Genomic DNA, 20,058 nt, shown 5'->3' on the forward strand with positions numbered 1-20,058 from the left:
ACAGTTATGATTCGGAATGTATTCTCATTGCTTTAGGCGACCCGTGTTTTGGTTGTTCGACCCCCGCCGGGGTCACGATGCACAGGTTGAGAACCGCTGGTCTAGTGACATCAGCGTCAGGATTAATGCTCTAAACTTGTAAGGTGAAGAACCAGACTTCTAATTATTGTGACTTAACTGTGACAATGCTCCTTAGAAATCACAGCCTGCCAACATCTTGATATTATCACCTTTAAATTTCCAACAAGCTTTTGAACTGTAGCCTATGTTCTTTATGGCTTACAAAATGCTTTGATGTATATGTTTAAGTGTTTTTTATGTATAATACTAAAGCTAAACCATATTTATTGATGGCTAACTACATGCCTAGAAGTTAACTGCTTTGTGTGGATGATAATGATAAGGATAATAATAATAATAATGGCAAAACTTTATATAGCTCGCCTGACCTGTGGTGGCGCAGTGGATAACGCGTCGACCTGGAAATGCTGAGGTCGCCGGTTCAAAACCCTGGGCTTGCCTGGTCAAGGCACATATGGGAGTTGATGCTTCCAGCTCCTCCCCCCTTCTCTCTCTCTGTCTCTCTCTCTCTCCTCTCTAAAAATGAATAAAGAAAAAAAGAAAAAAAAACAACTTTATATAGCTCTTACTTTGTGTCAAGCACAGTTCCTAATGCTTTCCTTAGGTATATACCCTTAACCCTCATGGTAAACCTATAAAGTCAGTACAGTTATTATCTCCATTTTCAAGTACAGACTGAGGCTTAGAGAATTAGGTGATTTGTCCAAACAACTGAGAAGCACAAAAAGCCTGAACTTAAATATATGGCTTCTGACTTAAAGTATAATACCCTAGGAGAGTTCTGCTCACAGCAAGGCCAGACGAAGTTGTTCAAAGCCAGTATAGAACTAGAATTGCTGTATATGATACCATATTTCCCCATGTAGAAGACACACCCTTTTTCAGAAAAATTTGGGGTCTAAAAACTGGCTGCGTCTTAGACAGTGGTTGTAGATTTTTTTTACTTGCATTTCCCGCTTTTTCACGCTTGTTTTTGCACTCATTATTGAAGACAGTGATTCATCATCAGACACAGATGAGGACAAGCTAATAATGGATGGGAGTTTTGACAGTGATGAGAAGTTGTATGAATTTTATGATTAATAAAATTTGAGTTCAATAACTTTATGTTATACTTTTTTTTTTCAAACTTCAGGCCCCAAAATTAAGGTGCGTCTTATACATGGGAGTGTCTTATAAATGGGGAAATACAATATTTTTAATAATCTGAAAATATCAAAATGCTGAGAGAAGAGTAAAGCCAAGAGAGATAAGCCTGGTATCTGGTATCCCTTTACCCCTAGAAGCAGGTACCAAGTTCAAACTGATAACTGAATAGTTAAAAAGCTAAGCAGGTTCAGATTTGAAGTTTCCAAAGAGAAAGTGCCCTGGTTGACACTCAGGTTTCTTAATACAAGCTTATAGAACTATACCTTAAAGGTAGAGATGAATCTGAAATAAACCAGCCATCCAATGACTAATGTTCATTGGGCTAATATTAAATATTTAAGGATTAGAAAGAAAAAACTGACACTATTTGCCAACCTAATTATCCATAGAAAAATCTAAAAGAGTCTAAAAATATATTATTAGAATTAATAGCTCCCTTAGGCAAGGTCATTGAAGACAAGGTCAATTTAACTTTAAAAGCCATTGTAATAAATTTCTTTTTTTTTTCTACAGAGACAGAGAGAGAGTCAGAGAGAGGAATAGATAGGGACAGACAGGAACGGAGAGAGATGAGAAGCATCATTCAGCAGTTTTCATTGTGACACCTTAGTTGTTCATTGATTGCTTTCTCATATGTGCCTTGATCGCAGGCCTTCAGCAGACCGAGTGACCCCTTGCTCGAGCCAGCGACCTTGGGTCCAAGCTAGTGAATTTTTGCTCAAACCAGCTGAGCCCACGCTCAAGCTGGCAACCTCGAGGTCTTGAACCTGGGTCCTCCGCATCCCAGTGCGACGCTCTATCCACTGTTCCACTGCCTGGTCAGGCTGTAATAAATTTCTATGTAGAAATAAACATCCACTAAATAAAATGTTTTTTTAAATGCTATTTAAATTAGCATCAAATACCTAAGGAAAAAAATCTAATGAAAAATTCATAAAGACTTTGATACACAGAATTATAAATATTATAGACGGATTTTGTACATACTGTTAGATTAAGAAAATAAGTAGCCCTGGCCGGTTGGCTCAGCGGTAGAGCGTCGGCCTGGCGTATGGGGGACCCGGGTTCTATTCCCGGCCAGGGCACACAGGAGAAGCGCCCATCTGCTTCTCCACCCCTCCCCCTCTCCTTCCTCTCTGTCTCTCTCTTCCCCTTCCGCAGCCAAGGCTCTATTGGAGCAAAGATGGCCCGGGCGCTGGGGATGGCTCCTTGGCCTCTGCCCCAGGCGCTAGAGTGGCTCTGGTCGCAGCAGAGCGACCCCCCGGAGGGGCAGAGCGTCGCCCCTGGTGGGCGTGCCGGGTGGATCCCGGTCGGGCGCATGCGGGAGTCTGTCTGACTGTCTCTCCCTGTTTCCAGCTTCAGAAAAAAAAATACAAAAAAAAAAAATTAAAAAAAAAAAAGAAAATAAGTAAATTTACTGATTTTGTGAGCAACCAGGTTTCTCATCATGGAGAAAAGAAGACACATATATAGAATAGGAGGGAAAAAGAAAGAATGTTATGTTGCTACCTTGGAAGTAGGGATATCGGTAAAAACGTGTGTTTCTCTTAATCATATTCTAGTTCTGGCTGCTGAAAATTCCTATAATAAATAACAGGCCAGTAACAAAGAGTTACAACTAACCCTCAGCTATTGACTTCTATTTATCATTTGCACTGGAAAGAACAAGGCTTATTCTAGAAATGGTTGGCTACATAAATGTGAATACAGGTAAGTCTGAAACATTTTTTTAAAGAAAAAAGGAAATATTCACAAACCAAAGAGACACGTAAAAAAGACATAGGAGCAAGTTAAAAGGGGCTCCCACTGGCCAAATCTGGAAATTTTGAGAATCTAAATGAATAATGAAAGTAATGAATCTGGCCCTGGCCAGTGACTCAGTGGATAGAGTGCCGGCCCAGAGTGTGGACGTCCCAGGTTCAATTCCTGGTCCAGCACACAGAAGAAACGACCCTCTGCTTCTCCTCTCTTCCTCTCCTCCTTTTCTCCCTCTTCTCCTACCATAGCCAGTTGCTAGATTGGTTTGCATGTCACCACAGGCACTGAAAATAGCTCCAGCAGAGCACAACAGCCTCAGGTGCTAAAAATAGCTCAGTACTGGAGAATGACCCTAGATCAGGTTGCCGGGTTGAGCCCAGTTAGGGAACATAAAGGAGTCTGCTTCACTACCTTCCCTCCTCTCTCCTAAAGAAAAAAAAAGTAATGAATCTTAAAAAACTGAAAACTAATGCAAGAATTCAAAAGTACAGTACATACTGATACAACAAAAAGAAAGGAGAGAAGGAGGAAGGGAAAGAAGACAAAGCTCCTCTTTATAGTAGGAGGACAACTAATAATTATGGAAAAGTTGATAGAATTTTAAAATCATCATTTTACAACCAATGATGGTAACAACACTTGGGCAACAATCATCAGTGAATGCTAAAACTACTGAGTAAAAATAAATTTGGAAAATAGGATGTTAGCAAAATTTTTAAGTTATCTGTCAGACACCAACTTTAGTGCTTACATTTATCACCAGGCCCAGTTATTTTTGAAATATTTCTTCCAACATATATAACATTAATTCCAACATAAGTTTAAATAATCGAACATAAGTTGAGAGTTACAAAAATAACTAGCTAGAACTCTTTCAAAATGTCAATGTTGCCTGGCCAGGCGGTAGCACAGTGGATAGAGTGTCAGACTGGGATGTGGAAGGACACAGGTTCGAGACCCTGAGGTCACCAGCTTGAGCGTGAGCTCATTTGGTTTGAGCAAAAAGCTCACCAGTTGAGCACAAGGTTGCTAGCTTGAGCAAGGGGTTACTTGGTCTGCTCTAGCCCCCCGGTCAAGGCACATATGAGAAATCAATCAATGAACAACTAAGGAGCCGCAACGAAGAATTGATTTTTCTCATCTCTCTCCCTTTCTGTCCGTTTGTCCCTATCTGTCCCTCTGTCTGACTCTCTCTGTCTCTGCCACACACACACACAAAAGTCAATGTCATGAAAGATAATGAAAAGCTGAGAAATTATCTCAGAGAAGAGTGAAGAGACGTAACAATGAAATGAAATACTGGAGTGACGTCACGGAAATGGCGCCGTGAGCAGCGCGTCCGACAGCTCTCCCCTAAATCACAACAAATTTATCAACTAGAAACAGAAAAATTTATCCTCGGAGCATTCCGGAGTTCCACACAAACTGATAGCGAAAGGACTGTTATCACTTGAATCTGAGAGACGAGGGTGTGGAGGAATCAATCTACCACAGGGACGTTCTTTCAAACCGCAAGGGAGTGCACCTGCGGTGAGTCAGCCCATATACTTGAGAACCGCGAGCCGCGACGTGAGCTGCCACCGCGAGCCGCCGCGAGCCCCCGCGAGCAGCCGCGCGCACGTGTCCGGTCCGGTTGAGCACCGCTGACGTTCCCAGCGGGCCCGCACACTGCGAGTGTGGGTCGCCGGCCACCGGTGCCCGGAGCGCCCCATTCGCACCCGTGCCTTGGGCATTCCACGCGCCCAGGGCGCCCTGCTGGCCCGCACACCCAGGGGGCTCCATTATCCTGCGCCTGGTGCGGTCCAGCCGCCAGCTGCGGGGCGAGCGGGAGAGGCTTGGGAGATTCTCTCCGTGGGCGGGGCACCTCACCCAGCCATTCAAGCTAACAATCAAGCGTTGGGGGAGGGGCGCGCGCAGGCAGCCTAAAATACCTTCGGAAGCACAGCTGCGACTCAATCACTGAAATTAGCTTAACCCATGAAATCTGCGCACCCTCGGTTCTAATTGATAAGATCTCTCTCAGTTCAGCGATCCAAGACAAGAGGCATGATATTTTTTAGTGCCTCTCGCTAAAGGGGCGGGGGCAACTTCTGATTGATAGAGCCTCCATATTCAGGGATAAATGCTAACAAGAAGGACTTGGCAGATAATAAGGTCTATACTACACTAGTCGTAAGCAGAGACTAGTGCCTCTTCTTCCCTGCAAAAACAGGCTACAAAGTGTGGAAAGCCTGGGTTGAGAGGTCCAACTAAATGATAGGCGCTGAACAGTCACCTTGACAACAATTGACTCCCACCCCCGCCTGATTACACTGGAGGCCCTGACTGTCAGAGCCTTTCCCAAAGCCTTGCACTGAGTGGGGATAGAGTGGGGATTTCCCAGCTCTTTGAGCCTCTTACTCCCCAGGCAGAAGCAGTTGCAGCCTTATAGCTGGATCACCAGGCTGCTAATTCAGAAAGGGGGGACTAGGAGAGAGAATCCAGGAAAGCAAACTCTCTCATCGTTGGACCCTGCAAACGCCAACAAGCCTTTACTTCCAGCAAGACTAAAGCCAATTATATGACATTGCCATAGAATCCCATCAACTGCAAATCCCTACCTAAGAGTGACACAGGGGCAGAGCCTGGGGTACAGAGTCACCGACCAGGAAGAGGGAGAGAAAAGAAAAAGGAAGAAGTTAACCTCTCAAAATCAAGAAAAACCCACAGACTTTACAACTTGATCCACTAATTTTTTGTTGTTGTTGTTGCTGTTTGTTTCTTCTATCTTTTTGCCTTTATTTCCTCCACCTCAGTCCTTCTATTCTCTGCCCATCTTATGCTTCCCCTTTCTTGAACTACACTACCCATGAGTGTTGCATTTTATTTTTCTTCTTCATCCTCACCCTCCTTTAAGGTTATACTCCAAAACACTTAACTCTCACTCTCTCCTCTTTTTTTTTTTTTTTTGTCTTGCTTTATTTTGTTTTTTTCTCTTCCTATTTTATTTCTTCCTTCGTTTTTCTCTTTTTCTTATTTTTTCCTTTCTATTCGTTTTTTCTTTTCTCATTTTACTTTCCTCTCATATAATCCTCAATCACGAACTAATTAGTTAATTTGGGACTCAAGGCTTTTTTTTGGCTTTATTTCTCTTTTTTGCTTTTGTTTTTATTTTTTTTTCTTGTTTGTTTATTTTTGTGGCATTTTGGGTCCTCCCAACCCAAGGTCTCCATTGTATTTAGTCTTCGCTCCACTTAATAGAACAGATTTTTACTTATTATTTTTATTTTTTCTTCTTTATTATTCTTTTTTGGTCCTTTTTTCTGGTTCCCTCTTACCCCTCTCATTATATCTCTTAGTTGACCATCACTTACAAGCAAATCATCTTATGCTTGTCTAAGATTTTCTTCCTTTTTTTTTTTTTTTTTTTTTTTTTTTGCATTTAGTAGGTCCCTACTCCCTTTTTTTTGCCCCTTGAACTCTTCACCCCAAATCAGGCCCTCCATTATAGACACGATATCTCCCTGAGGAGGGGAGAGGAGGGAAAGAGAAGAGAGAGAAAAAAAAGGGGGAAATAATAAATTATTACTGTTTTTTTTTTGTGGGGTGTTTTACCCTTTTTTTTTTTTTTTTACTTTTTACTCTTTATTAATTCAAATTAGTGCTATCAATAAGACCACCCTCAGATGCCGATAAGAAAGAGGAAATCGAATATTATGGATACAAAAGAAAGAGAGGTAACACAAATAGATGTGGAAAAATCTATGGAGAAAAGACTTAACATATTGGAAGCCTTGGAGCTAAATGACAGAGAATTTAAAATAGAAATCTTAAAAATACTCAGAGATATACAAGAAAACACAGAAAGGCAATATAGGGAGATCAGAAAACAACTCAATGAACACAAAGAATATATTACCAAGGAAATTGAAACTATAAAAACAAATCAAACAGAAATGAAAAACTCAATTCACGAGCTGAAAAACGAGGTAACAAGCTTAGCTAACAGAACAGCCCAGATTGAAGATAGGATTAGTGAAATAGAAGACAAACAACTTGAGGCACAACAGAGAGAAGAAGAAAGAGACTCAAAAATAATAAAAAATGAGAAAGCCCTACAGGAATTGTCTGACTCCATCAGAAAGAATAACATAAGAATAATAGGTATATCAGAGGGAGAAGAGAAAGAAAATGGAATGGAGAATATACTCAAACAAATAGTAGACGAGAACTTCCCAAGCCTGTGGAAGGAACTAAAGCCCCAAATTCAAGAAGCAAACAGAACACCAAGTTTTCTTAACCCCAACAAACCCACTCCAAGGCACATCATAATAAAGATGACACAAATCAATGACAAAGAAAAAATTCTCAAGGCAGCCAGGGAAAAGAAGAGTACAACATATAAAGGAAGGCCTATTAGATTATCATCAGATTTCTCAGCAGAAACTCTACAAGCTAGAAGAGAGTGGACCCCAATATTTAAAGCCCTGAAAGAGAGGAACTTTCAGCCAAGAATACTATACCCATCAAAGCTATCCTTCAAGTATGAAGGAGATATAAAAACATTCACAAATACAGAAAAGATGAGAGAATTTATCAACAGAAAGCCCCCACTCCAGGAAATACTAAAGGGGGTTTTCCAACCAGATTCAAAGAACAAAAGAAAACAACACCACAAGTAACAGCTCCACCAAGAACACAATAAAACCAAACTTAAACTGTGACAACAAAGGAAAAAAAGGGGGGAGAGGATGGAGATTAACAGTAGCAAAGGATGATGAAGTGCAGAAATACTTATAAGATAGGGTACTACAATGAATATGGTAGGTACCCTTTTCATTACTTAATGGTAACCACCCTTAAAAAAACCACCACAAAAACACTTGACTTAAAAAAGGTAGCAACAGAGGAAAGAAGTATGGAACACAAACAAACAAAAACAAATGATAGAAAAACAAAAGAGAAGAATCAAACTAGATACAAAACTAACAGAAAGCAATTTATAAAATGGCAGTAGGGAACCCACAAGTGTCAATAATTACGCTAAATGTAAATGGATTAAACTTACCAATAAAAAGACACAGAGTAGCAGAATGGATTAAAAAAGAAAATCCAACTATATGCTGCCTACAAGAAACACATCTAAGCAACAAGGATAAAAACAAATTCAAAGTGAAAGGCTGGAAAACAATACTCCAAGCAAACAACACCCAAAAGCAAACAACACCCAAAAAAAAGCAGGCGTAGCAATACTCGTATCTAATAATGCTGACTACAAGACAGAAAAAGTACTCAGAGACAAAAATGGTCATTTCATAATGATTAAGGGGAAGTTGAATCAAGAAGACATAACAATCCTTAATATATATGCACCAAACCAAGGAGCACCAAAATATATAAGACAGCTACTTATTGACCTTAAAACAAAAACTGACAAAAATACAATCATACTTGGAGACCTCAATACACCGCTGACGGCTCTAGATCGGTCATCCAAACAGAGAATCAATAAAGATATAGTGGCCTTAAACGAAATACTAGAACACCTGGATATGATAGACATCTACAGGATACTTCATCCCAAAGCGACAGAGTATACATTTTTCTCTAGTGTACATGGAACATTCTCAAGAATTGACCATATGTTGGGCCACAAAGACAATATCAGCAAATTTAGAAAAATTGAAATTGTACCAAGCATATTTTCTGATCATAAAGCCTTGAAACTAGAATTCAACTGCAAAAAAGAGGGGGAAAAACCCACAAAAATGTGGAAACTAAACAACATACTTCTAAAAAATGAATGGGTCAAAGAAGAAATAAGCGCAGAGATCAAAAGATATATACAGACAAATGAAAATGAAAATACGACATATCAGAATCTCTGGGATGCAGCAAAAGCAGTAATAAGAGGAAAGTTCATATCACTTCAGGCCTATATGAACAAACAAGAGAGAGCCGAAGTAAACCACTTAACTTCACACCTTAAGGAACTAGAAAAAGAAGAACAAAGACAACCCAAAACCAGCCGAAGAAAGGAGATAATAAAAATCAGAGCAGAAATAAATGAAATAGAGAACAGAAAAACTATAGAAAAAATCAATAAAACAAGGAGCTGGTTCTTTGAAAAGATCAACAAAATTGACAAACCCTTGGCAAGACTCACCAAGGAAAAAAGACACAGGACTCAAATAAATAAAATCCAAAATGAAAGAGGAGAGATCACCACAGACATCATAGAAATACAAAGAATTATTGTAGAATACTATGAAAAATTATATGCCACCAAATACAACAATCTAGAAGAAATGGATCAATTCCTAGAACAATACAACCTTCCTAGACTGAGTCATGAAGAAGCAGAAAGCCTAAACAGACCAATCAGCAGGGAGGAAATAGAAAAAACTATTAAAAATCTCCCCAAAAATAAAAGTCCAGGCCCAGACGGTTATACTAGTGAATTCTATCAAACATTCAAAGAAGACTTGGTTCCTATTCTACTCAAAGTCTTCCAAAAAATTGAAGAAGAAGCACTACTTCCAAACACATTTTATGAGGCCAACATAACCCTCATACCAAAACCTGGCAAGGATGGCACAAAGAAAGAAAACTACAGACCAATATCTCTAATGAATACAGATGCCAAAATACTAAACAAAATACTGGCAAACCGAATACAACAACATATTAAAAAAATAATACATCATGATCAAGTGGGATTCATCCCAGAATCTCAAGGATGGTTCAACATACGCAAAACGGTTAACGTAATACACCATATCAACAAAACAAAGAACAAAAACCACATGATCTTATCAATAGATGCAGAAAAGGCTTTTGATAAAATACAACACAATTTTATGTTTAAGACTCTCAACAAAATGGGTATAGAAGGAAAATATCTCAACATGATAAAGGCCATATATGATAAACCATCAGCCAACATCCTATTAAACGGCATAAAACTGAGGACTTTCTACCTTAAATCAGGAACAAGACAGGGTTGTCCACTCTCTCCACTCTTATTCAACGTGGTGCTAGAAGTTCTGGCCAGAGCAATCAGACAAGACAAAGAAATAAAAGGCATCCATATCGGAAAAGAAGAAGTAAAGCTATCACTTTTTGCTGATGATATGATCGTATACATCGAAAACCCGAAGGACTCCACAAAAAGATTATTAGAAACAATAAACCAATACAGTAAGGTCGCAGGATACAAAATTAACATACAAAAGTCCATAGCCTTTCTATATGCCAATAATGAAATATTAGAAAACGAACTCAAAAAAATAATCCCCTTCACGATTGCAACAAAAAAAAATAAAATACCTAGGAATAAACATAACAAAGAACGTAAAGGACCTATATAATGAAAATTACAAAGCATTGTTAAGGGAAATCGAAAAAGATACAATGAGATGGAAAAATATTCCTTGTTCTTGGATAGGAAGAATAAATATAATCAAAATGGCCATATTACCCAAAGCAATATACAAATTTAATGCAATTCCCATCAAAATCCCTATGAGATTTTTTAAAGAAATGGAACAAAAAATCATCAGATTTATATGGAACTATAAAAAACCCCGAATAGCCAAAACAATCCTAAGGAAAAAGAATGAAGCTGGGGGCATTACAATACCTGACTTTAAACTATATTATAGGGCCACGATAATCAAAACAGCATGGTATTGGCAGAAAAATAGACACTCAGACCAATGGAACAGAATAGAAAGCCCAGAAATAAAACCACATATATATGGTCAAATAATCTTTGATAAAGGAGCCAACAACACACAATGGAGAAAAGAAAGCCTCTTCAACAAATGGTGTTGGGAAAACTGGAAAGCCACATGCAAAAGAATGAAACTCGACTACAGCCTGTCCCCGTGTACTAAAATTAATTCAAAATGGATCAAAGACCTAAATATAAGACCTGAAACAATAAAGTACATAGAAGAAGACATAGGTACTAAAATCATGGACCTGGGTTTTAAAGAACATTTTATGAACTTGACTCCAATGGCAAGAGAAGTGAAGGCAAAGATAAATGAATGGGACTACATCAGAATTAAAAGTTTTTGCTCAGCAAGAGAAACTGATATCAAAATAAACAGACAGCCAACTATATGGGAACTGATATTTTCAAATGACAGCTCAGATAAGGGCCTAATATCCAAAATTTACAAAGAACTCATAAAACTCAACAACAAACAAACAATCCAATAAAAAAATGGGAAGAGGACATGAACAGACACTTCTCCCAGGAAGAGATACAAATGGCCAACAGATATATGAAAAGATGCTCAGCTTCATTAGTTATTAGAGAAATGCAAATCAAAACTACAATGAGATACCACCTCACTCCTGTTAGATTAGCTATTATCAACAAGACGGGTAATAGCAAATGTTGGAGAGGCTGTGGAGAAAAAGGAACCCTCATTCACTGTTGGTGGGACTGTAAAGTAGTACAACCATTATGGAGGAAAGTATGGTGGTTCCTCAAAAAACTGCAAATAGAACTACCTTATGACCCAGCAATCCCTCTACTGGGTATATACCCCAAAACCTCAGAAACATTGATACGTGAAGACACATGTAGCCCCATGTTCATTGCAGCACTGTTCACAGTGGCCAAGACATGGAAACAACCAAAAAGCCCTTCAATAGAAGACTAGATAAAGAAGATGTGGCACATATACACTATGGAATACTACTCAGCCATAAGAAATGATGACATCAGATCATTTACAGCAAAATGGTGGGATCTTGATAACATTATAAGGAGTGAAATAAGTAAATCAGAAAAAAACAAGAACTACATGATTCCATACATTGGTGGAACATAATGAGACTAAGAGACATGGACAAGAGTGTGGTGGTTACTAAGGGTGGGGGGGGAGGGAGGACATGGGAGGGAGGGAGGGAGAGAGTTAGGGGGAGGGGGAGGGGCACAGAGAACTAGATAGAGGGTGACGGAGGACAGTCTGACTTTGGGCGAGGGGTTTGCAACATAATTTGATGACAAAATAACCTAGACATGTTTTCTTTGAATATATGTACCCTGATTTATTAATGTCATCCCATTACCATTAATAAAAATTTATTTAAAAAAAAAAAAAAAAAAAAAAGAAATGAAATACTGCCCTGGGATTTGCTTCCAGCAAAAAAAATGAAAACAAACAAAAATCTATAAGGAACACTATAAGAAAAACTGACACATAAGGTCTGTATTTAGATAATAGTGTTATCTCAACATTAAATATTCTGAATTTAGTAATTATCTTGTGGGCATTTAACAGAATGTCCTGTGCTTAGAAGATGAGTGCATAATTATTTGCACACCAAGGGTTATAATATTTGTGGCTTTTCAATATTTCAGACAAAAAAATCAAATGTGGTAAAATGTTGGTAACTGGCAGATCTGCGTGAAAGGTATAGGAGTGTCTATTGCTTTATTATTACAACTTTTCTATAGAATTACATTTTTGAAATAAAATACTGGAAACACATTTAGAAGAATCAAGGAGACTTAAATAAATGGAAAGCTCTACCATTTCAATAGATTGGAAAACCAATAGAGTAAATACTAAACTCTCTCAAAACTGACCTATACAGGCAATTTTAATCAATATCCCAAGTTTCCCTTTTTTGGTAAAAATTGGTAAGCTAATGCTAAAATAGAAACATGAAATGTCAAGAATAGCTAAGGCGCCTGACCAGGCGGTGGCACGATAGAGCGTCAGACTGGGATGCGGAGGACCCAGGTTCGAGACCCCGAGGTCACCAGCTTGAGTGCAGGCTCATCTGGTTTGAGCAAAAGCTCACCAGCTTGGACCCAAGGTCACTGGCTCGAGCAAGGGGTCACTCAGTCTGCTGAAGGCCCATTCAAGTCACATAGGAGAAAGCAATCAATGAACTAAGGTGTCGCAACAAAAAAAACTAATGATTGATGCTTCTCATCTCTCTCCGTTCCTGTCTGTCTGTCCCTGTCTATCCCACTCTCTGACTCTCTGTCTCTGTAAAAAAAAAAAAAAAAAATTGCTAAGGCAATCTTGAAAAAGAACAAAGTTGAGGACTTTATTGGAAATTAAGATTTATCAGAAAGCTATATTACTTTATATGGTGTAGAACTAGCAGCTCATGTCTAGATACACAGACTAGTCAGTAGAAGGGAACAGAGGCTCCGACACGATGCACATGTGTAAATGCTTATCTGTGACAAAAATGTCACTGCACATCAGTGAGGAAAGAAAATGCTTTTCAGTAAGTGGTACAGGATCAATTTCATATCCACATAGAGAAAAAGAAAAATCCTGACCCATCACACACAACACACAAAAATAAATTCTAAATGAACTATAGCTATAACTATAAAAATGATAATAACAAAACTTCTAGAAAATAACCAAGGAAAACAGCTTCATGATCTTGGGTAGATAAAGACTTTTTAAGAGGACACAGAAAACTTAAAATGTAAAGAAAAAGACTAAAAAGTTAAACTATATTAAAACTAAGAACAACTATTAATCAAAAGATACCATATGGAGAGTGAAAAGGAAAGTTATAGAATAGAAAAATATATGTCTTAATATATTAAGAAAGTGCTTGTACCTAGACCACAGAATGAACTACAGATCAGTTAAAAAAAAAAAACTAATAGAGAAATATAAAAGAAAATTTAAGGTACATCACAAAAGAGGACTTCCAAGTGGTCGATATAAAAAGGTGCTCAACTTCATTAGTCACCAGGAAAATGTAAATTAAAATCATAATGTAGTACCACTACACATCCACAAAATTAATTAAAACTTAAAAAGACAAACAATGCTAAATTTTATATAGCAAATAGGGCCATTGGGAACACTCACACAGTGCTGGTGTAAATTAAATCAATGTTACTTGGACAACTGGCATTCCCAATAAATTCCACAATTATGTCAATTCAAAGAAATGTGTGTGTGCACATATGTGAAAATGAATATGTATACAGGCATATAAATGTGCACACAGAAGTGTGTGTGCAAACAATACATGTATAAGAAAATCAATGATTTTCATAAAAACATTATTTTTAACAGCAAAACTGAAGTCCATCAGCAGTAAAATCAAAATAACTTATGATTATTATCCTAGGGAATACGAATACTATATACATCAATGGAAATTAACCACGTAAAATATGTTTCAATATTCTGCTGAGGCAAAGAAGCAAGATATACAGAAATAAAAACATGCTATATAACATTTATTTTTATGCAAAAATAAACCATGGTGTTATAACTCAAGAAAGCTATTTCCTCTGGAGAGGTGAAAATGGGTAGTAATTAAATTTGGGATGTGATGAAAAATAGAGATGGCGAGGTACCGGTAACATTCTATATAATTCTTAACCTGCGTGATGATTACTTACATATTCACTCTGATCATTTATCCAGCTGCACAGTTTTGATTCGTGTAGCTTTCTGTATGTTTTACTTAGATAAAAATTTTATATATTTTTTAAAAGTCTTACTATTCAATACTTCTTTCCAGTGTGGTTTAGAGAGAATAAGGAACAAAGATAGTATTGTGTTATTGATGTTGTTTAGAAAATTACTTTTATCACTTAGTTGAGAGGGAAAAAGTGACATAGAAAAAAGTTTGTCTATAAATCCCACACCTGATGGGATACAAAACTGAGACTCACGGACACAGATAAAAGTGAAATGATTACTCAGGGAGAAGGAGTCGGGGGGGTGGGAGGACAGAGGGACAAATATACAGTGATGGAAAATGATCTGGGTTTGGGTGATGGGCACACAATACAATCAACAGTTCAAATGCTACAGACACATTACCCTGAAAACTATGTACTCTTATTGATCAATGTCAACCCATTAAATTTAATTTCAAAATAAATTAAAATTCTAAAAGAAAAAAATATATAAAATAAAAAAATAATATTTGCAATGACATATCATATTATTTCTTTTTTAAATTAAAAAAAGAAAAATAAAATTCGTCAGCTGGTAAAACTAAAATTCTTGAATCGTTCTGTCTTCTGAAAGAAATGTCAGCAATGGTAGATGACATGTGGCCCTGCTTGTGACAGTCACCCAGAAATCATAATATCTTCATACCTGTGCCTCAGTCTGTTGCTTTTAACTTCTTTAATGACACTAAATGTGTTGCTTACTTCTCCATCTGTAAAAACAAAAAGCTGAACACAGCAGACATTTATCAAATCTCTATGAAGTTCATTTTTAACACCCGAATTGGCCTTTGAAAAAAACCCAACAATTTTATGCTAGAGACATTATTGCCTCTTCAGACAGGCATGAAATCCCTAATGGTCTACTGTCACCTGCACCATGTTCTCACATGGTTTGTTCCAAACCCTGGGCATTTTTATTACCTCCCCATACTAGTGTCCCCTAAGGCTTGTGTGACACTCCACACGAGAGAACTTCCGCAGTTCCCAGCATGGAGCTAAGGAACAGGAGTTCTATTCAATGCCTCTTGTCTTTCTCTCTTTCCCACATGATTGACAACTCTGAACTGCATACCGTATTTCCACAATCCTACAGTAAAACTTGGGGCTATAAATTCTTGCACAGAAGTGTAATTCTCTCTATCCCCTTCTGTTAGCTCTGTTCAGTTCTTACCTGGAGAGGGTGGCCTGGGATGGGAGGTTTACTGTAGATGTCCTTGAGCGGTGTCAAGATTTCTGTGCCCCCCAGGTCAGCCTCCATAAGCTTAACTCTCCCCAGCGCCTCCTCCATGGTCTGCTGAGAGTAGGTTACACTATTCCTGAGAAGAACAAGCGCCTTCAGTGACATGGCTACTTGGCACCTCCCAGAACTGAGATTAGCCCGACTGTAAACCACCTCCCCTAAAATTCTCAACTCCAGAGTCAATTCTACAATAACCCCCTTCACAATCTAGTCCTTTCTTTAGAATATCTTTTTGAATTCTCTCTGGCCTTTCTAGAAACTTACTGAAAGAATGCCTCATAGGAAGATCCAAATCCATAGATGTTGAAATAACAGCCAATAGGCAAACTCTTTAGCAGCAAAATCAGTGTTTCCTGAAGGAAGAGAGAATGAAGAGCCAGTGAGAGGGGGTCCTCTCAGACACACAGACCCTGCCAATCTAACACTGAGCATGCGGGCCTTCACCCCCATTGTGCCTCTGGGCCTATATTCCAATGCTGGCCTCAGAGTGGTCCTGTTAGGTGTAGTTCAGTTGGAAATCGACCCATAGTTCCAGATGGACTCTAATTTAACCCTTGAGACCCATCCTTTCTTGGGCATGTGACCGGAAACAAGAAAGAACTAGTTTTACCTTGGCTGCGTCAATGCGCAGCTGAGATGTATTCTCTTTACTCATGGGGCTATGCATACTTCCTGAGCGGTCCATGAGGAAGACAAACTCTCCGCACGTCATTGATGTCTGAGTTTCTGGGATATCTGGGTAGAAACTCACCATCGCAGATGGGTCTCCCATCAAACCATCTACTCAGAAAAAACAAGGACACTGTAAGATGAAAAGGAACTTAAGAATCCATACTAACGATGCCAAGAATCCATGTAGTGACTTACACAGGAAGCTGAGAAATCCCAAATCTGAAACACTATTTGATCTGCTGGCAAAGGATTTAAGCTGTTATAAATATGTAAGAAATACAGAAGCAAAACAGGGGAAGAAAGAGGGGAGAGGCTACCAGGAACAAGCAATAATTAAAATGCCATAATTTGGTGCTAGTTTCCTCACAGCTAGGCAATTGGTTTATATCAACTCTAGTTTAATTGTTCGGAGAATATGAAAAGACGTAGAATCTAATTCCAATATCTTATCTATAATATATTATAGTCATTCCTGGATTAGAGGTTCAAATTCTCAGTAGCCCTGGAGTTCAGTGTGACTGCAGGACTTGGCTCAGTTTACTCTCCACAACCTAGCTCCAATAACCAAACTGCTTCCACATAAAATGAGTGAGGCTTAGCAACTACTTGACAGTACATTGGTTCAAAAATAACTCTTACATAATCCAGATCTCAGGATATATGATGGCTGATATATCTCCAGATTCAGGACTAGCTTTTTATTCTTTTTTTTAATTTATTTATTCATTTTAGAAAGGAGAAAGAGAGAGAGAAGAGAGAGACAGAGAGAGAAGGGGGGAGGAGCAGGAAGCATCAACTCCCATATGTGCCTTGACCAGGCAAGCGCAGGGTTTCGAACCGGCGACCTCATCATTTCCAAGTTGGCTCTTTATCCACTGCGCCACTACAGGTCAGGCCAGGACTAGCTTTTTAATAGGCCAGGTCGATTCCTTTCCATTCTGAGAGACAGCTGGGTGTAGTGGAACTGGCACTGATGTGTTAGACAGGCTTCTCTATGGACAAATTGTATTGATAGATCTAAACTGTTTATAATAATGCCCGATACACAGTAAGCCTGATATATGTGTCATCTACTATAATACTTTGGGCTTGGCTCAAATTATTTTCGCTTACTCAAGTCTCTGCGTCCTCATTTTTGAATGAGGCATTTCGAACCCTAGTTCTTCTGCTTGCTAGTCTCAGTTTACTCATCTAAAGAATTAAGGTGCTAACATCTACCTCAAGATTATTTTAAAAATTAAGTGACAATGCACTTAAGGAATTCAGTCTAGAGCTCAACTCAGAGTAAGCTCAATAGTTTCATAAAATTATTTTGTTTTTATGCAATTATTTGTATGAAATAGTAAATATATATATTTGAAATCATGTTCTTACTATGGTAAGTACGTTCTAAGTTTTTTAAGTCTATTTTGTAATTTTGTCATGTAGAGATATGTTTCATTTGGCAGAACTCTAAATAGTTTTCATGAGCCAAGATGCCAGCTGTCATTTACTTTTTTGTACAGATGGGAATAACAAGCCATTTGACCAAATATATGATCTGGAAAGCAAGATTTAAGCAACTCTGCTGGAGGGGATTACAAGTCTCAGAAAGGCTGCCCTGAATGTCTCCCATGGTCTGCACAGCGGGTCACGGGGACACATAAGGAGATCTGCAAAGGGACAACAGGATTTTTTGGAAGGAAAGGGACTGAGATCTCAAGCCTTAGCTTTTAAGATGTAACGTTTTAAAACTTTCTCTGGTAAATTAAAATAATCCTGTCTGAAAACCAGGTCACTGTTGTGGAAGTACTTCCTGAGCACACTAGGGGGAGCTCGCCAAAAGGAAAGGACAAAACCAGGTAAGTAATACTCAAAAACAGCACAGCACGGAGCTTCATGAAACAGGAGCTGCAGCAAACCTGGCTGGGTTTAGCGTGGATACCGTACCTTCAGGAAAAAAACAGTTGAACAAGTGAGCTGAGATTAAGGAGTTCCAACTTATGAGCTCAAGTGTGAAGTTACCTTGGCCAAACATTAACAATGAGATAGAAATATGGCTTACTGAAGACCAACTATAGGTAGTTGTCTTCATAGCAGTAGTAGCTACAGAAGACCCTAACCCCAAACACAGAATCGTAATCAAGATTGTCCCCAAGAATGCTTTCATTTCACCGAAATGAAAAATGCTTCAGAAGTGTCACTACCTCTCCAGTTATGCTTCGTGGGCTCTGGAATCCAAGGACATGGCAGCCCAGTACACCCCAAAAGGGCAACAGACTGGCATGTGTTATACCAGTTATAATATAATGAAAAGAGAAGGTACACATATATTAAGAAAATTTTAGAAAATAAGAAAAATTAAAGATATTTTGAAACTAAACTTAGTCTTAGAAATTAAGAAAGTAGGGACTGACCTGTGGTGGCACAGTGGGTAGAACATTGACCTGGAATGCTGAGGTCACGGGTTTGAAACCCTGGGCTTGCCCAGTCAAGGCACATATGACAAGCAACCAATGAACAGCTAAAGTGAAGCAGCTGTGAGTTGCTACTTCTCGCTCCCTTTCTCTTCCCTCACCCTCTAAAATCAGTAAAATCTTAAAAAAAAAAATTAAGAAACTAAGGTAAAACAAAAAAGCCCTGAAGAAGGATGGTGGCAATGGTTACACAATAAGGTGAATGTGCAGCAGAACTATATACTTTAAAATAATTACAATGGTGAAATTTGTTATAAAAATTTTATACCAAATATTAGTTTTCTTTTACTTAAAATGTGTATTATGTAAATTTTATAATAAAAAAAGAACTCTTGGTGACATTAAATGTTGGTATAATGAATCAATAAAAAAAAATTTATCAGATAAAACAAGAAATTAAGAAAGTAAATCTAGTCTTAATATAAACCCAATTACTACTTACATACTTCCTGTTGTTTTAAATGTTTTTCTTAATTTGTAGGTTATTTTCTTATAGTAATCTGTATAACTTTACTTTTTCTTAACATTCTTTGGAAGTCTTTTTTCCATATTATTTCCATCTGTCAATATATATTATTTTTAGTAGCTACATAATAACTCATCAAGTAATCCTAGCATAGTGAATGTAGCCACTGTAAGACATTTTAATTATTTCCTAATCTGATATTATTAAAATGGCAGAGGACATTTTAGTGTATATTTTTACTTATATTTAAATATATTTCCTTAGGCAAAATAAAATTTTTTTAAGTGAGAGGTAGAGAGGCTGACAGACAGGCTCCTGCATGTGCCCTGACCAGGACCCACCCGGCAAGCACCTACCAGGCGATGCTTTGTCCATCTGTGCCCACTGTTCCATTGCTTAGCAACTGACCTACTTTAGTGCCTGAGGCAAGGTCATGGAGCCATCCTCAGTGCTTGGGGCCAACTTGCTTGAACCATTTGAACCATGGCTGCATGAGACAAAGAGAGAAAGAGAGAGAGAGAGAAAGAAAGAGAAAGAGGGGGGGATGAGGAGGAGGGAGAGGGGTGGAGAAGCAGATGGTCGCTTCTCCTGTGTGCCCTGACAGGGAATGGAACTGGGACTTCCACAAACCAGGCCGACGCTCTACCACTGAACCAACTGGCCAGGGCCTAGGCAAAATTCTTAAAATTAGAATTATCAAAATGAACATTTATTTTGACACATATGCATATGGCCAAATTTCTTCCCAAAAGTTTGATACCAAATTATTTTGCTTAAAGCA

General features: G+C 38.3%; 1 protein-coding gene across 3 annotated transcripts in view; it reads right to left on the reverse strand.

The window, feature by feature from the left end:
- Positions 1–20,058, reverse strand: part of VWA5A (von Willebrand factor A domain containing 5A) — a 38,212-nt gene that overhangs the window by 12,085 nt on the left and 6,069 nt on the right. For all 3 annotated transcript variants that reach the window (XM_066259788.1, XM_066259790.1, XM_066259789.1), the window contains exons 8-11: positions 16,294–16,463; positions 15,948–16,036; positions 15,615–15,759; positions 15,090–15,169 (exon numbers count right to left, since the gene is read on the reverse strand). In XM_066259788.1, the coding sequence (XP_066115885.1) occupies positions 15,090–15,169; positions 15,615–15,759; positions 15,948–16,036; positions 16,294–16,463 (484 nt within the window). The remainder of the gene's footprint in view (positions 1–15,089; positions 15,170–15,614; positions 15,760–15,947; positions 16,037–16,293; positions 16,464–20,058) is intronic.

The sequence above is a fragment of the Saccopteryx bilineata genome, chromosome 2, assembly GCF_036850765.1.
Source record: "Saccopteryx bilineata isolate mSacBil1 chromosome 2, mSacBil1_pri_phased_curated, whole genome shotgun sequence".
Classification (NCBI taxonomy): domain Eukaryota; kingdom Metazoa; phylum Chordata; class Mammalia; order Chiroptera; family Emballonuridae; genus Saccopteryx; species Saccopteryx bilineata.